The following is a 19,292-nucleotide window of genomic DNA, read 5'->3' as shown; positions in this document are numbered from 1 at the left end:
TTTTTATCATTCAATTTATTATAACAATAATATGACTAGGAAACAAAACAATTTCTTTAAAATATGCATAAAACAAGAACAATCATAAAAATATTTCTGTACAGATAAATAATACATATATTCATGATTCTGTAAAAAGGTACTAGATGAGTGTTATTTTGATTTTAAAGAAAATATCTTGTGTTCAATTATGCTGACTAGAAATTTAAAAAACAATTTACTGAAAAGTGAAGCCTGTATTGCCAGTCCCACCACACCAGGCAGCAATGAATTTCAAAACATCTTCACATTCTGCAATGTGTTGCACTTTAGCAGCCATTATTAATTTATTCCAATCATCTTTATTAGCTACTTTATTTGAATTTCCAAACTCTACTTTATTTCTTATGACTGGATAACCAGTCACAACACAGGGTTCATACTGACGTCCATCATGAGAAATAAGTGATGATTCAAACATTTTTCTTTCATCTAAAGGCAGAGTTTGATCTACAGTCTGGTCCATAGACACAGACAAAACCCATTCTCGTATTTCCTCATGCTGGGCTTCTGATAAACATGTTTCAGAAGGGATTAAAATATTCGTTGGAATATCTGTATCTTGAAAATCAGAGTTGTCTACTTCACCAACTCCTTCTTCAATGGCCTCAAAGATATCCATTAAGTGGTTGAGACATACAAAGGCTATACTGTTCCATCCTATTTTCCTAGCAGCTTCACCTGCTTCATAGAAAGCTTTATCTGCTGGAATAACATCAGAATATCTCAAAAGACTTATAGATATTTTAACAGATTGTCGTTCCAAGCTTGGATGGCCCATGCATGCAGACCGTGTTGCATAATAGTGTGCAATGGTCAAGTAATTATTGAATTCATCACCTTCTCCAGCTCCCATCTTTTGTAGACTCTGGCATAATTGAAAAAGTATATTTCGTAAATTGGACCATAACTGGTAACTCTCAAATGAAAAAGTATCATTCATTCCAAAAATAGCTGAGACAATATGTCTGTAGATAGTAAAATTTTGACTCATTGGTGGAATTCCATATTTTACATATAAACTAAGAGCCTTTTGTTCTTTTTTCTCTTTAATGAGTTTAATAGCAAGAAGTGCAACATACTTGTGTAAAACTTTCAAACCTTGTTTTTGTGCAACTTCCAGGCATTTTTCCCATTGGTTTCTTTCAGCATATAAATCTAGAGCTGCTATTATGTCTATATCTGCTAATTCAGAAGTATTGCCTTCAGAACGAAGATAATCCTTATAACAATTATCAACATATTCTTCATATCTGGGATCTACTTCTGCTGCAACTCGCTTAGCTTTGGTCCATTCTTTAGCGTCAATCAGAGCATCTAAAGCATTTTTAATAGAATTAATTTTCAGAAAAAGCTGAGCAGCAGTGGTTTGTTTTTTCATTTGTAAGAGGCGTGGAGCAATCTGCTGAATCAGATGTTCAGTATGCTGTTTGTTCATGAATTTCCAAGATAGTTCAGCTGCTTTTACCCAGCATTTTTCAATGAAATCATAATCTTTGGTATTTGAAGGTTGTATCTGTAAATATCGATCAATTGCTTTTTGGTACTGTCCACTTTCTTCCCAACTAGAGGCTTGCTCATAGAGTTGCTGCACATCTCTAGATCCACTCTCGGAGGTCTCACTTTCATATTCTTCTTGTAACTCCAACAACTTGTTAGGGGTATAATCTTTACAGACTCTTAAGGCTTCATTCCACATTCCAGCTTCTTTATAATATTTTACAGCAAGATCTGCTCTTTCTGCTCGTAGCAATAATGATTCTGCCTTTTGATAATCACCTCCCTCAAATGCAAATCTTGCTTGCCCAATCAAGACATCAGCCACAGAGTCCTTGTCATGAGCTTCTGCCACTCTCTGAGCACTCTCCCAGTCCTGATTATGAACATACATTAATACAGCTTCTTTGGGACGATGTGCATGAATGAATTCAATTTCAGCTTCTCTAAATTTGCCTTCATCTTCCAAAAACATAGCATACTTTAAATGAATATCGGGCATTTTATGTTTCATTGCAGTGCGGGCAAGTTCAAATGCAAAGTCAAAAGCACAATTTTCTGCTGCATAATCAATAGCACTTTCTAATAAACCAAATTTATTTAACAATTTAACAGCTGAATCCCCACCAATGTTTTTGGCCCATAAATAAGCTATTTGTTTAGCAGCAATATCATTACCCTTAGTTTTAGCAACACGATATGCATCTTCCCACATATCTAAGTTACGATACATATTTACAGCCATCTTCCATTCTCCAGCCATTATATAATATTCTTCAGCTTGTACATATTTTTCATCTGACTCTAATTTCTTTGCTATGTGTAAATATGTTTCAGGCAGCTTTTCTGGGTAATATTTCTTAATCATTTTTACCATCTTATCATATTGTTTTAAGTTTTCATACATAGCAATGGCCATTTCATATTCATGAGCTGAAGTATATAATTTTTCTGCATCTTTATAATCTCCTTTTTCTTCTAAAAGTTTTGCTTGTGATAAATACATGCGTCTAACTTCTGCTGAATCTAAAAATTGACTAGCAAGTTTATATGCTTTGTCCCATTCACCAAGTCTGTTATACATATCAACTGCCTCTCGAGACATACCCCCTTCTACCAACAGGTGTTCAGCTAATTCATACTGACCCACTGAATAAAAATGCTGTGCCATTGGTTTTAAATATTTACTCAGTGATTGAGTATCATCAATTATTTCCATGATTTCAACTGCTTTCTTCCATAACTTAGCATTGATTGCAGCATCTAATGCTTTCACCGATTTTCCAGCTTCTATATAATGATTGATAGCTGCTTCTAATTGTTTAATGGAGGCAAGATGATCTCCCCACTCCTCCTCTAAATGAATAACTTCTTCAGGGAAAGCAGTGCGAGCTAGGTCAACAGCCCTATTGAAAGCATTTCCAAGCCGGTAACATTCTAGAGCTTTATGATAATTATCAATTTTTTCATAAAGATCACCTGCATGCTCATAGAATTCTCCTTTCATTAAAGCAGAAGCAATCTCTTGGACAAGTTCATCATTTTCTGCTAAAATGGGCATGTTGGTAATGACTCGTGCAGCACGTGTAGGCAAACCAGCTGCAAGATACAGTTGAATAGCTTCCCTGTATTCTCCTTTGTTTTCTTTCAATTCACCAGCCTTTTCTTCTTGACCTGTATTTTGTAACCATTCAAAATAAGTTTCATTTAGCCTTTCAAGATCAGGATGGTCAGTTGCCTTGGCCAACTCAATTGCTTCATCCCAGTGATGCAAATCCAAGTACATTTGAACTGCTTCTTCAACTTTATGCTGCTCCAGATAAATGGTTTCTGCAACTTTATATTCTTTCATCATTATGGCAAGGCGAGCTCTAACCTGGTAATGATCATAACCATCAGTTCCTGAATTAATTCCAGCTTCATTAGCAATGGAAATAGTTTCTCTTAGAAATCTAGCCTTTGATATGTCACCTATTGCAGCAAAGCAACGCTCTGCTATCACCAAGTTCATTGATTCTAAAGCTAATTTCCCTAGATTAGCCCACATATCTTCTGTGTCTTCCGAGACCCCTAACTTTTCAAGATACACCACAGCTCTTTTAAAATCTTGACTATCAATAGCACTTCCAAACTCTATAAGTCCTTCATCTAAACCATAAGTAATTGTAGAAGATCCATCACTGACAATAACATCCGTTTTATTATCACTTCTCTGGATTTCGATAACTTCACCCTTTATAGGAATTATTGACACTTTATCAGGAGCTTCTATATTATACCAAACACATAAATTTCCTCGACTTTGAGCAACAACCACATCACTTCCTGGTACCCACTGTACGAAAGAACAATAGTTCAACATTGTTTTCTTATCATCTCTCTCTATATCTGCTAAATGAAGCCTTTGCCGTCTGTCACGAAACAATAATTTTCGACCTGTCTCACTGAGTTCTAGCCAATCAATTTTGGCTTCATGAGTGATTTGGGTTAAAAGATGGTTGGTCATGAGATCTATCACTGCAATTGTCTTCAAATCAATAAGGTATGCAAGTCTTTTATTTTCTTGCTTGTTTTCTCGTTTATTGATACAGACACTAATAAGATGAGGGTTCATGAACTCTGTTCTAACTGATCCTAGAATCATATTATTCCCATATTCAATGAGTGATAATTCTCCAACATTAAAGACAAGGCACACATTCTCAAAATCAAAGAAAAATTTTACATTTTCTCCAACACCATTCCAAGGCACTTCACTAGTTAGATTACTAACCATATCACATAAAATCAGAGTTTGCAGTGTATGCATTACAATGTATCTGTTTTTACCCAAAATTTTGATATCCAAAATTTCACTTCCACTGGACGATTTTACTGTTACTTGCATATTGTTAGTAATATTTCTTACAATTACTTGACTAGGGTCTATATATGTCACCTCAAATATTTTTTTATAAAGTGACTTCTTCATGCTGCAGTCAAACAATTCTATGAGTCCAGTAAGTGTACCAACAGAAAGTTTAGAACCATCTTTAGACCATGCAAGTGTACATATAGTATACCAATTAGTAACTTCTTTTGCTTTTGCCTCTTCCCAATCTTGATGATGAGTGCTCCAGTTCAAGATACGCAATCTGTCGAAACTCCCAACCACCACTGATTTCCCACTGGGACTACAAACTGCAGTTGTGAATTCTTTTTCAGTTTGATTTCGACTGTAATCAATTTGTTTCCTAAGCATTCCATCATTTCCATATATCACTATCTTCTTGTCACAACCTGCAACAATAATTGACTGTGCAGCCCATACAAGAGCATAAGGTGGGCAAGTATGGGTAAAAATTTTACCTTGCATGTCACCAGTACCTTCATCATCAAAAAAGAATCGGACCACTGATCCATCTGCATGACCAGAAATAACGCCTTTTCCTGAAATATTACATGTTAAAGAAACTACATAAGATTCAGAACTATAGAGGGTGGAGGTTTTATTATTCTTTGGATGTGCTACTCGAACTCTGCCTTCAGCTAAACCAATGACAAGAGGTCCTTCAGAAGGCCAAACCAAACAAGTAGCTGCACTCTGGCACAAAAACTTATTACAAATAACTTTTTTCTCACCCCAGTCTTCACCAAGCTTATACACAAAAACAATATTATCGCTCTGCGCAATAGCAATTTTTGTGGAATCAGGAGAAAACGCCATTCCTTTGACAACATAACTTTTCTTACCGTAAGCCGAGTCAGCAGGTTTCGTTGAGAATTTATCACGTTTCTCGCCATTTGAGTCAAATAGCAACACCGTGCGATCGGCTGTGCATACTGCTAATTTTTTGTTATTTGGAGACCAACACATGGCCATAACTCTTTCTGCTCCATCTTGAGCTGGATGCAGTGTTTTTAAATGCTTTAAACGCATGTTTACGCTTCATTCATACGACTGCGAACGTGAGTATCGCCATTGGTATGTTATGTTATCCACGGTTGCCCTTGGTTACCGAAAAAAGAATAAGAAGACTGAAAGTTGAGTTGTTGAAATCTCGCTATTGGTTGTAACATTTTTACCCTTTCTTCCGTTAAAATAACCAGAACCATGCTAAACTCTAAAAATGGTTTTTATGTTATAAATTTAGTGCAAATATATCAATAACTTTGCACAATTTTTTAAACTATTATAGTTATAAAAAAGAAATATCATTCAAACTATAAACTGAAATGAAGTGTATACTCTGCCTACTACAATAAACAAAAACAAAAAACCGTTGCATTAGATATTCCTTTCACTGTGTATAAGTTGTGTACGAATTTTATACAAATTGTTTATAATGGCTGAAAAGAAAAAGTCTGCTTTGTTTGTTTGCTTAGGTAACTTTTCAAAAATGCATAATAAATAATGGATTTTGAAATTACTGAAGAGTTTAAACATTTAATATACTTGATTTGGTTTTACAAATATGATAAGAATATAATTTTATATAACCTCTGAATATATCTTTAATTAATAAACTTTATATAATAATCTTTAACTTTTCTGTTATAATCGAACATAAAATTTATTCTCTCCTTTAAGATAGGTAAAGTATCAATATGTTTAAATTGTTAATATTACAAAAAGCTGTTGTTATAGCAAAAATTTCTAACATTGTATTCAGATGTATAAATGTTTAAAATTTTTTAAACGATCTTAATGTAAAGAAATTCAATTGAATTATATTATTTTCAATTTAATCTACATTTGTTCGTTACCAAAAGGATAATCCAAGCATGAAAGTGAAGAAATTTTTCAATCCACATTATTCTTGATTTGAGCACCAGTTTTTTGCCTCATTAGTAGTACACTTACTTTTCTGATAACTTGGCATTGTTAGTAAGCGTGGTGATATAAAGAGGTATAATTAAAATAGCTTTCAACAAGAAAGGTTGAAGATGCTAGAAGATTAGAAATTTAGAAAATTTTAAAAAAATCTCTAGACACTGAAATTTTTTGGAAATAAAATTTTCTGTATTTATTTGAATGTATTTCATACAATATTTTTTTAGTCTGAAACATAGTTCTAACTGAAATATATTCAATTCTGGAGGAATATGTTTAGTACTTTCTTATTATAGCAATCTTTCGGATTCAGTCATGAGTATTCTGGTGAAATCTTGCCTAAATGTTATAACTGCAGTATTCGCATAATCCTAAAATCGCTGAATATCCTCGTAATCTGCTTTAATAAGGCATTATCTAACTTCTTTTTTAAAGCATAATATGAATGTATAATACAAATATAACTTGCATATTTTGTGCTAATTTGAAATCTTCATTAGTCATCTCAATATAAATTCTATTTGGATTAGAAATTTATTTTTCACTTTCCCTTCTATGGTTTTCAAATTAATTTTTCTTTAACCACTTAACTGATTGTCCTCGGATGCATTGATTTGTCATATTTTTAAATTCAAGGATGCACAAATATTAGAATGCATTACAAAAAATATGTAAAATCAACTAAATATCTCAATTATTCTGTGCAATCTTATTTAGATCAAAACAGCAGCCATTCTCTTAATGGAATGTGCCATCTTATTATATAGTAAAAAAGATATTTGCTTTATAACCACATGCCCTCGGTAAATTTTTTTGCTTAATACATGCCACTGAATAGCAAATTTTGAGCTTAATTGCATATCATTGGCAAACATAGTTAGTAGGTGAGCATGATATTTTTGGAAATTAATTATTAGTTGCAATAAGCTTGACATCTTTGGAAATTTTTTTGGGGCTATTAGTTGTTTGCATGCAATTAATACACAGGTAAAAAAAAAAAAAAAAAAAAAAAAAAATCACTTGAACGTTTCATGAAATGTTTATCACAGTTTTGTGTTTTAAGCTGAATCTTATGAAATTTTATGTAATTTTTTCTTGCATTATTATAACATTATCATGTTAATATGTTCAATATTTTTAATATATCATTAGATAGAAATAACTGCATAAAATGTCAACTTTCATTTTTATTTCACTGAGATGAAATAAAAATGAAATGCATTTGATTATTTTTTAATGAAGTTATTTCATTCTGAAATATATTTAAAAAATTTATAATAATGATTTTTATTATTCAAGGTAACATTTGTCGTTCACCTATGGCTGAAGCAGTATTTGCTCATTTTGTTAAGGAGAGAGGTTTATCAGACAGTGTAAGTATGTTCAACTTATTAATCAGATTAGTGTAACTTTTTCTATATTGGCAGTATTGATATATTGTTGCCAGAAAAACATTCATCTGATGCATAAGTGATGTGTCATCTGATGCATGCCTAAGATATTGGGATTTCATTTTCTAAAATTAAATTATTTTCTAACTAAGGTGGAATTTTAAGATTGAAGATTACATTCTTCTATCCTTTTGTATAGTTAACTTTTTTTGTCATATTTTGTCTTCCATTCTACAATTTAATTTATTTAAATAAAGGAAAACTATGGGTGATTGCATTGGCAACTGAGGGTAACCACAGATTTGATTTTTTGTGTGTATGTGGAGGGAGAGGGAAGCATTTTCATTTCTTTCCCGAATCTGTATTTTCAACAAATATTTTAAGAATCCATGCTTAAATAAAATAAAATTTATAATTGTTTTATTTTACTTTTTGATTTTTCTTACAAATGGGAAATTTCAAAACGTTTTTAAAAATGTGAAAATGTAACTTCTAAATTATTTTTCTTTCTTCAATATTAAAATCAACAACCTTGTGCAAATGAAAGAAATTATTGAAACTTAACCCTCCAAGTGGCAAACCCGGAAAAAGACGGAATCTTTTCTCCCTTCAAAACGGCGGACTCGTCTATAGACGGAAACAAAAACTCCCTTAAAACTGTCACTGCCCGTATTTTTATGGGTTCCAGTTTTTCCCTTCCCCCAATCTCAAACTGTGAGATAATGAGAAGGGAATGTGAGATAAGGAAAAGTGAATCATTATCAGTGGACAATACAATTGATGTTTTCCTGCTCGCGCCCTTTTGAGCATTTTAAAATGTCGCTTATGTTCTGAGCCGTTACTTTTGAGATTTTGATAATAATTACATATTCAAAATGAGTTTTAAATAACGAGAATAAAATTGAACGTATGAAAATATATACCTGGAATGAATACATACATAAACGTATTATTATTAATAATTTGATCCATAAGATTTTAAAGCTTTTTAGCATAAAAAAATAGTTAATCTAAAAAATAAATAAAAATATATATAATTAAAATTTGACAAGTTTCTTTTTTATACAGTGCTTTCATTTAAGGATTTTAGAATTGACATTGCTTATGCAACTTATTTTTGAAAATAAGACACTTAGTATTCATTAATAAGTGTATTTAAAAACAGGGAGATATATAGAACCAATATATTAAAGTGAGATTTTCCGGAAAGATTAAAATTCGTTACATTAAATCCTTATTTTTATAACGTAATAAACTATATATGAAAATTGAATATTAGTTTCATTCTTTAAACCTTATAGAATTTCACATTCCTTGACGAATTCGAACAAAAATGTAAGCATTGTAGAGATATAAGTTTCATTGTTTTTATATTTTTCCTCTGGTTTTTAATAATATTTTCAAAGTTAATATAAGCGCAGTTTTTATAGTTTCTATTTTTTGTATCGAAATATTAATCTTATTTCACTGTACAATCTTATATATACATCGCACGATTCTGTTAATGTGAAACTGGTTTATATTGACATTTTTACTTTTAATGCTGAGTAATTTAATCCACTTGAAAGTGAGTGAATGTGTGAGTTAAATATGAGAATTAATAATTTTAAAGTTGTTGCCGTTATTTTATCTCCTTGATCTAATTTTATCTCATATGTTAGCATTTAAAAAATTTTTAATGCGTACAACTTTCATTTAGACTATTTTCTTCTCCTGTTTGGTCAGCTCGAGTTCACTGGATGCGATTTTAACAAACAAGACGGGATATGATCTTTGTTTTATTTTATTTTTGATCACGAGAGTAAAAAAAATTCGGAAACTCCCACTTCCAAGTAATTTGAAATTTTTTATTCTTAATAACCTTTAGCCTGACATTTTCATTTTTTAAAAACAGAACTAATTTGAACAAAGGTGTCAGACATGAAGGTCCCTTGCGAATATTTCTATTAAAGTAGCGAATATCTTTAATTATATCGAATATGAATGTTCGTATTGGCGATCTCCAGATCAAACTGTTTGAACTGAACACATTTCGCCCTTAAATAATTAGAAAACTGTGAATGTTTACCTCAAGATGAAATTTTCAAAATTTTAATTAGAACTACCGTTAATTAAAAATTACTTAAAATTTTACCATTTATCAGCAATAAAATCCGAAATTATTCTAATATAATTTATACAATGTGTCATTTATACATTTGAATGTATCATCAAGAAAATTCTTTGAGGTAAAATTAAGATCTTGAACTTTTAGTGTCTTATTTATTGAGATGCTAATTATGGAGCATTCTCTTCAGCCACATGGTTTATTTGTATTTCAGTAAAGAAATTTTTACCCCTTTGCTTTTAGCTTAGATCTTTTTAATCTTTTAACTAAATCATCATCAATGGGTAAAAAGCCGGAATGAAATATAAGGATAACAATGAAAACGTTTAGTTTCAATTCAAAAATAAAATATATTATTTAAAATATGCTAAAATATTTTTAATTTAATTAAAAGTGGGAAAATTACATGACACAAAATTTCGCATCATTGATAAAAAAATTCGAATTCACAATTAATGTAAAAATTATTTTTCTACTGTGATATTTTCGAATGAACTTTAAAATTTTAATAATTTTTATTAACCCTTTAAAGGGCCTTTTTTTCCTAGTCATGTTGGAGTAAAATGTTTTTAAAATTAAGATTGGCCTAGGAAAAGTAATTCATTCAACTTATTAGATCAATTTAATCTGATTTATTAATTAATTTTGCCAATTAATAACTAAGAAATAAATCAAGGCACTTCATTTTATTTGAGATAAACAACCGAAACTTCTAAGTTTCTGCCTTATTGAAAAATTAATAAGAATTTATGCCAACTTACATAACTTTATTCAAAAATTGCTGAATTTGGTGATGAGCATACTTTCCTTGTCCCTTGAAAGGGTTAATTAAAATTTTAAAGAAATGATTCCCACTGTCCAAAGTATGTAAGTGCAGATTTTGGTAATTCTATTTCAAATTGTCTGGTCTGAAGAGCACCAATACAAACAGACAAATAATGACACACACACTCGTCCATCTTTATTATTAACTTAGACGAATGTTTGTGAGTGGCGTCTATTAGAGCTTCCATATATATCTTAGTGGAATATACATCTTAGAAAATAAAAATGTGTACTATAGAGAATAGTTTTTTTTTTTTTACTTCTGAAATTTTTAAAAAATTATGAATTAAAAATAAAATGAGATTTTGAAGTGTATTCCATCATAACTTTCAAAATTATTACAGAATAAGAAGGAATTTTTGGAAATTTTTATTGAATAAGAGATATGAGAAATCATCTGAGTCACTTCAAAAATTAAAAAGAAATATTCAGTATATACATAAAACTTTATTGCTGAATGATTCTATTCCCTGTATTTAGAAATTTAATAAGCCTGATTGGTTTCAACAAAACAGGTTTTGCATTAATTGAAGTTTATTCACTCCCGTTTTAAATTAAGAATTTACTGTCAAGGAGCTGACAGAAAATTCAAAAAATCTGCAATACAGAATGGTACAATGAGTCTGCAATAGTATGAATTATATGACTATCAAAATTTGAAATTTCAAGATGTTTTGCTGAAGAAAACATTTAATTAAAAATTTTATATTGGCTATTAACCTTGACGTAACACATAAAAACGATCAATGTAACTGTATTTGCAAACCTTTTAAATTCAGATTTTTCTTTTTAATGATTCGTTTACCCCACGGTTTGTCGTTATCCGATTGCAAAATAGTAAGAGCTTTGATTCTAACCTGAAAAACTTAAAACTGAGATTTTTCAAAAATTGTAATTTATTTTAAAACAGTACTTAATATTCTGTAGGAACTTGATTTGAAGGTATTCAAAAAATTCCAGTTGCAAATGGTTAATTATGAGTCTAAATAATCTGTATTATTTGTCATTTTTCCAGGCCAAATTTGTATCATGAATATTACAAAGAAATATTTTGACAATTATTTTTATTTGTTACAGTCATAAGGCGCATCAACCATTTATTTCAGCATTACTAAATAACTGGCCACTTAGCTTTGCCAATTAAATATTGTAAAATATATTTAATTATAAAATTTTATACATGCAGATAAATACTGAAAATCGATATATTTGAAGGTGAAACATCACATGAAATTCCCTAATTACACAGTTATTTTTTTTTGAATACTGAAGAAACAAAGTTATAACGTAGTGTTACCTATCGCAATTAATGTTTTAAACACGCATTTTAAAATATTAAAATAAATTGGCAATGCACTGAAAGGATTTTTTTAAAAAATTAAATCACTTGTACGTAATTTCGAGAAATAATTTCACAGTACTGCGGAATAAAATAATTTGCGAAACATATTGCAATGAAAAGAAATATTAGACGAGGACTTTCAATTTATAAAAACTAGACTAGTATCAAAATAAACATGATAATAACTTATTCCTAACGTAAATTTTATGTATTGTTTTATAAAATAATCGAAAAACCTCTAAAAAAAACAATCACATTTTCGCATTTTCAATCGATGTTATTGTCAGTCTCTTTCTAAGCACTGAAAGAAAAATGCTCTTAGAAATCAAAAGACTATGATAAGCAACACCTGTCATTCACGCCATGAAATTTGCTAATCACTTCCCACCTGCAGCGCTGAACTGGCCATAAAAGGGGAAAGCAATCCTTGTGCCGCTTTCGGTAAGCATAGCAATCTGAAAGCCGCCGGCAGGAGGGTTAAGATTATATGAAAGATCAAAATACTTTTTATGTATATAAAAACATCCTATACCTATAGTTCTAAATTATGCTTTTTTTTTGTATTTGTTGATGTTTTTTAAAAAGGCGAAGGAAGTCTATTTTGGAAAAAACATTGTTTTCTGGAGCTAACCAGCTTTGAAACAATATGCATGAAGTTAAATATATCATTCTAAATATTTCTTTTTGAGTACTATCATATATATATATATATATATATATATATATATATATATATATATATATATATATATATATATATATATATATATATATATATATATATATATATATATATATATATATATATTAAATTTAGAGAATTATAATCAGGATTCAAGTACATAACTTTGGAAAATTAGTTTTGATAGTTAAGGAAAATATATTTTCATAATTAACTGGGGCTTGTAATTAATCTTCATGATTAACTGGGCAACTAGCTTTCCCTATAATGTAGTTTTCTTAGACAATAATATTCTCTTTATTCAATAATCTATTGAGATAATCATTTTTATATTGTTAGTTATATTTTATTAGGTGTTTTATGATCATCTTTAATTATAACAGTGTTTCCTAGGCACCAGAAAAATACAAATAATTTAAAAATCATCTAAAAAAACTGGAAAATTTGAAAAATTCTATAAAAACTTAGAAAGTATGGGAAATTTTAAATTTCATAGTTCTTTTTTTTTTTTCCATCTGAAATATACTGATCTCTAAATATTGCAAGAAAAAAGTTTGTAGCCAGTAGTTTTTAAAACAAAATAACATTATTCATGACTGTGAAAACTCATTTCTTTTGTACTCGGTAGCATTTATTTCTATATTTGTGTAAATCATTTCAATTTGAGAGGTGAATGTTCTTTTTTATAAGATTTCATATTGTAGTTAATGAGCATGCACAAGACTGCTTTAACTATGTTTGAGAATAGAATAAATTTTTCTGATGGGAATTTCTAGCAACATTCAATGTGTGGAAGCATCAAGATGGCATTTAGGTCCTCACATTTGAGTTTATTGAATGGTTTGTTTGTTATTTATTGTAAACTTGTTCAAAGTAGATTATAAAATTTTTTTAAAAAAAAATAAGTTGCTCAAAATTTGTATTAAATACAGTTTGGGAGGATAAAAATATCAATTTTGACTTTGCTGAAGGGGTTAGAGACGTTCCGCAAAATCCATTTACCATGTACTGCTCACTTTATAAGAATGCAATAAGTTTAAGAGGAAACAGGCACTTATTAGTGATGCTAAAAGAGGAAAACATATAAAACTATGTGCCAATTTGAAAAAGTCATCATTGATATTAGAGAAGCAACTTTATGTACAATATTTACAAATATTATATTAGGATATAATTGTTATAATTACATTGATTACATACATTAGTTTATATATTTTATATTTTTATTCATGTTTTAGTAACTAATCCTGAGAAATTGTATAAAACCTGGGTTTAAAATTATTGATGTTTATTTGTTTCAGTTATAATTTTATTTTCTTCTATATTGTTTTTTTAGTGGCTAATTGACAGTGCTGCTACAGCTGATTATCATACTGGGAAAAATCCAGACAAAAGAGCTCGGAGTATTATGGATAGGCATTCTATTGAAATGAATCATAGAGCACGACCTCTCACTGCAGATGATTATAAGAATTTTGACTATATTTTTGGTATGGATGAAAACAATATACGGTTAGAAATATTTTTTACTTTATTTTAGAATCAAATTAAAAAACAAAATAATTGATTTTGAAAGCATAAAAATTCTTCATATTTCCTTATCTACTTTTGGTAAAAACTATTTAAAGGGGAAACCTATAAAACAGTACAGAAAAATTACAAGATATGATTGTGATTTTATTAGGGGTGCCTATCTCCAAAGAATGATTGCTCTTTCAGAACAAATAGGTAGCTTCATCTTCTGTTGAACTAAAATAAGCTAGGCAATAAAAAGGAAAAGTGAAAATTATAATAAATTTTGTGTTAAGTTGCATATATAATTAAAAAATGCAATATTTTTTTTCAAGTAATAGTTTTACATTAAAGTTGAGTAAATTCTGAAAAGAATGAAAAAGAACATTTATGTAAACCCAGCGTAATGTGTTTCATAGAAATGTGATGAATTTTCATATTTCTTTATAAAATGGGGGAATAAATGTGTACTGTATCATGGGGAAAATTGATCTATTTCCAAAGTTTTAAGAGGAAAATAAATTTAACTTATTGTATTAATATTTAAGTTTGTTAATATTGAAAAGTAATTAGGATTTAGTGGAAGTTCACATTAGTGATTTAATTTCTTTGTTTTTTTTTTTTCTTTTCTCTTGGAGTTATTTTTTTCTAAACCTGAAATGACTCTTTACTGACCACTTCTTTGCTTATTGGTCTTGGTTGATCTTCTGGTACCACAAAATATGTAGAAACTAGCATACCAAGAGACGAATTTATATATGGACTGCCCCAAAAAACTATTTTGAAATTTGAATTAAAATTAAGAATGATTGAATTCATTAGCTCTTCATCATTATTCTGTTATTAGCACTGTCACATAGCTTATTATAATATAAGATAATGTGAATATATAACAATTTTCAACTTTAATTCTAAAAACTGGAAAGTTTTTCAAAAAATGAAATTAAAATATTACACATTCATGTCTGAGTACTTCTCTTTAAATTAATATTAGGTTTTAAATTTTAGGTATAAGAACTTAGTATTTCTATTCATCCTATAAAATGAAATAGAAACAATTTTAAAAGTATATCTAGCTTTTCTTTTGTACCTTTAATAATAATATATGTTCATTATTAATTTAAAGAAGTGTCTTATTTAATTATAAAAAATTATTTATTGAAAAAAGGCAAAAAATATGGCATGAATTACCATATTTTACTATCATTAAATTATAGTATGAATTATCATAAAGTTCGTAAAGGAAAAATGAATATATTGTGTCAATAATATTTTGCTTATCAAGATGAGCTTTTTTTTTTTTGTTAGTAGTATATCTTTAAGTTTAGATTATATACTAGCAGTGATTCTGGGAAGATTTCTAGCTGCATTTTTTACACAAAATCCCTTTTTATATTAATTTCATTTTTTATTGTAATGATTAATGGGCAATCACTTTTTTTCCCCAAAAGGATCAATATAACTGTAGATTGGATAAGATTTGTTATTTTCTTATTATATGTTAATTAAAGAGTTTTTAATTCTGGTGATATGTAGTTCTGAAAGTTTTAATAATTATATACAATTTTGCTTATAAAATCATTCAAAAGTTTTTACAGAATCCTTGCATCACTGATGTAAGAAAGGGTATTAAGTATTATTTATTATGAATTTTTTATGCACAAAGAACAAATTTTAAATTATATACAATTTCAAAATAGTTTTAGAAACATAATTTTTTTTCATGAAATTTTGAAGTAAGTTATATTAATCAGTTTTCTATAAAAGAATTTTTGTTACAATTTTTGAGTATGGCTATATACATTTTACATTTTTTTTTTCAGGGACATAAAGCGCATGGCTCCAAAGAACAGTACTGCAAAAATTGAGTTGCTGGGTGACTATGACCCAGAAGGTCCTTGCATTATTCGTGATCCATACTATGTGAGTTTTTATGCTTTTTAATTATATAGCAATTTAGTATTATTTTATAATAACTATTTTGAAATTAGATGATTTGGTTTTTTAGAATTTTGATTCAGAAGATTCTTAGCAAATGTATAAAAATTGCTTTCGAGTTCAGTTAGTTTTATTTTGCTGTCATCTTTCTTGTTAATAATTGACTAAATAGATTTGACATCATATCTCGCACTGCTTTTATTCTGTAAATAAATTTAAAATACTCATTGGCAGAGCAGTGGAAAATTTCTGATAAGATTGTTGCTTGTCTGGAAGGGGTCTGTAGTCAGGTCAATTAAAAACTGCTATTGACTTAATTACTAAATAAATGATTTTATAATACATTCAGATTTATGATTTCAATATTATATGATTTATAAAATTTTAAGATTAAATGTGTGTTTATATCTAATTATTGAATTAGCTATTTCTTTATTGGAATACCAATTATTGGTGCAACTAATTATGATATATTACATTTAATAGATCCTATAAACTAATAATTTTTAATATTATACTTTATAAAGTTTATTTCCTTATAATTTATTATAATAATGAGTTGCTCTTATGTAAATGAAATTATAAATAATTTCTGAAGAATTTTATTACTGTAATCATTTTTCCATATTTACATATTTAAAGAAAATAAACAAAAAATCATGTGTTATGACATAGTTAAAAATAAACTAAAAGTTAAAAAAGAAGTAATTAGATTTAATTAGTAACGCTATGATTAAATAAAAAAACGATGCTGTAAATTTGAATTAATTGTTATTAAGTGAGAGGTCTCGTAATTGTATTGTCTGGGATGCAAAATGTCTAAACCTGCCACTACTGTTTATATCTCATTCTTTCCAGATAAATAAAAACATATATATTTTTACAAAGTTACTAAAATAAATCATTAGCAAGTTCATTTAATTAAAAGTTGGTTGAAATGTGAAACAGGGTTGATAAATTATTTAATTAGAAGCCTTGTATATTATCTGGAGCTGCAATCAGGCTCTATTTCTTCCCTGAGGGTAGGGCAGACAATACTGATATCAAGCTTACGTAACTATCTACATATAAAATGCTTCAAATGAGTAATTTGATTTTTCTATTCTAAATTCAAGAAATTTCTTTTTAAATATTTCTTATCTTTATGAGTTCAATCATTGAAATTTCTTTAAATATAGTAGTTATTGTGTTTAGTTTGTCGTAGTTGTTATTTCAGTTAATCAAATGTATATAAAAACAAAATTCTGTTTTTCTTTAAGATTTAATTTGTAACTATAATATTTATAAAAAAATTATAAGTAATTCATAATTTCCTCTGATTATTTTAAACCATGCATTATTACCATCATTTTTGCAAAATTTTAAAGAGCCAATGATAGTGAAATTAATTATGAGACATGGGACTTACAATAGTAATGAGATCTTGTTTTATCATTATCATTCTAAGAATGAATTTTATTTGCAACTGCTTTTAGATTACATTAAAGTTTTTTTAAAAATTGATCTTACCTGTTCAGGACCATGATCACTTATACGTGATCACGCAATTCTCCCTTCATGGCCTACGATATTGTATATGAGACAAGCCTTTCCGTCTCTGTAGGCCCACGATCACAGTGGTGTTATTTCTATTTGGAACATTTTATTTAAATTTTTAAACAACACAAGATGACGGTTTAAGTACATTATAATTTTGAAGTATATCTCGCAGAGTGTTGACATTTAATATACATTTTTGGTTGTAAGTTGTTGTTTTTAATTTTTTACTTGATACAGGGTATTTAAACATGTAAGCAATTGCACATGTTCGACACTTTTGAGAAGTTTGGGCATTTGGGCATGATTTATTTTGCTCTGGGTTTTTGTTTATATTTTGACTGAGTGTGTAAAGGATGGAATGCTTATTGGTTTATATTAGAAGGAATACATTTGTCATTTGCAGTTTCGGGTTTGCTATAGTATTTTTTTATGTTTTTGATTACTTATATTTTATATTTTCCAACATTTATTTGATTTTGTTTTCATATAGGATGATGGAGATGAAGGATTTGAAGAAGTCTATCAGCAATGTATACGCTGTTGTAAAGCATTTCTTGATAAAGAATCCTGATTTTGTGATTATATTATTCATTGTAAAATAAATTTACATAACATTTCAGTTTATTATTATGTGTTGCATTAAATAAATTGTTTTTTTTAATAAAAAATAAAGTATAATAGCTAAATTTTTCTGTCCCTCAATGTTTAATACAATATGGAAATCTAAATAATCTAAAACAAATTGTATTATTTTTTGTTGTTGAATTGAGTGTTATAAATTGAGTGTTCATTGCAAATAAAAAAAAAAAATGTGTATCTGATTGTTTTTTTCCCATTTTGTCTATCTGTGACATTGAAATAAAATATAATGTATTCAAAAAAAAAAAAAAAAGAGGAGCTACAAATTGAATGATGAATTCATTTTTTAAGAGTAAGAAATATATTAAATGGTGGGTAAATTGCTTAAAACAATAGAATTGTAATATATGTTATTGTATTCATATTTTCTAATTTATCAAAATAGATGTGTCATATCACAAGATGCCTGTATCACAATTATTTTTTCATGACAGATGGACACTAGTTTGCTTTTAAATTATTTGCATACAAATACATTTAAGATATTTTGTTGAACAATTTAATGGATTTAATTCTCCTGGGTCTTAAAATTAAACACAATTTAAGAATCCAAACAATCAAGTCAAATTAATTTATTATAAATTTTTTTAAATAAAAAAAATTATATTTTGGAACTATTTTGTAAACAACTTCAATGCAATCATAAATAATTTCCTTTGTGTAGTAACATATCTTTCTGTAGTAACTAATGAAAACTGGTCAGTATTGGGTACTATATTAATTTTAAATAATTATATGGCCAAATTCCAAGAAGCACTTACATATTTGATATATTTAATGAGTTATATTACAATCTTGTAATTAGGCTATTGACTGAATAATTTTTGAACATAAATTTTAAAATTACCCTTAATTTTGTTGAATTTTATATACATACATGTTTTTACTAAATCCTTTTTTTTTTGGGGGGGGGGTCATGCTGTTCTGTATTTACATCCAATTAAAGTATTTCCTTTAATGAAGTAATA

At 28.4% G+C, this 19,292-nt stretch overlaps 2 protein-coding genes across 2 annotated transcripts; one reads left to right on the top strand and one right to left on the bottom strand.

Moving 5' to 3' along the window:
- Positions 1 to 43: 43 nt before the first annotated feature.
- Positions 44 to 5,627, bottom strand: LOC129983925 (intraflagellar transport protein 172 homolog). Its single transcript, XM_056093635.1, has one exon. It carries the CDS (start codon positions 5,453 to 5,455, stop codon positions 218 to 220), a length of 5,238 nt encoding a protein of 1,745 aa, XP_055949610.1. The 5' UTR covers positions 5,456 to 5,627; the 3' UTR covers positions 44 to 217.
- A 119-nt stretch (positions 5,628 to 5,746) lies between these two features.
- LOC129983929 (low molecular weight phosphotyrosine protein phosphatase-like) lies at positions 5,747 to 18,267 on the top strand. The gene is made up of 5 exons (XM_056093647.1): positions 5,747 to 5,901; positions 7,649 to 7,722; positions 14,033 to 14,208; positions 16,032 to 16,131; positions 18,176 to 18,267. The coding sequence occupies exons 1-5, from the start codon at positions 5,862 to 5,864 to the stop codon at positions 18,254 to 18,256; spliced, it is 471 nt and encodes a 156-aa protein (XP_055949622.1). The 5' UTR covers positions 5,747 to 5,861; the 3' UTR covers positions 18,257 to 18,267.
- Positions 18,268 to 19,292: the final 1,025 nt, after the last annotated feature.

This window comes from Argiope bruennichi, chromosome 9 (genome assembly GCF_947563725.1).
Source record: "Argiope bruennichi chromosome 9, qqArgBrue1.1, whole genome shotgun sequence".
NCBI lineage: Eukaryota > Metazoa > Arthropoda > Arachnida > Araneae > Araneidae > Argiope > Argiope bruennichi.
The sequence above is the reverse complement of the archived record's forward strand: the minus strand, read 5'-3'. Positions and strand labels throughout refer to the sequence as shown.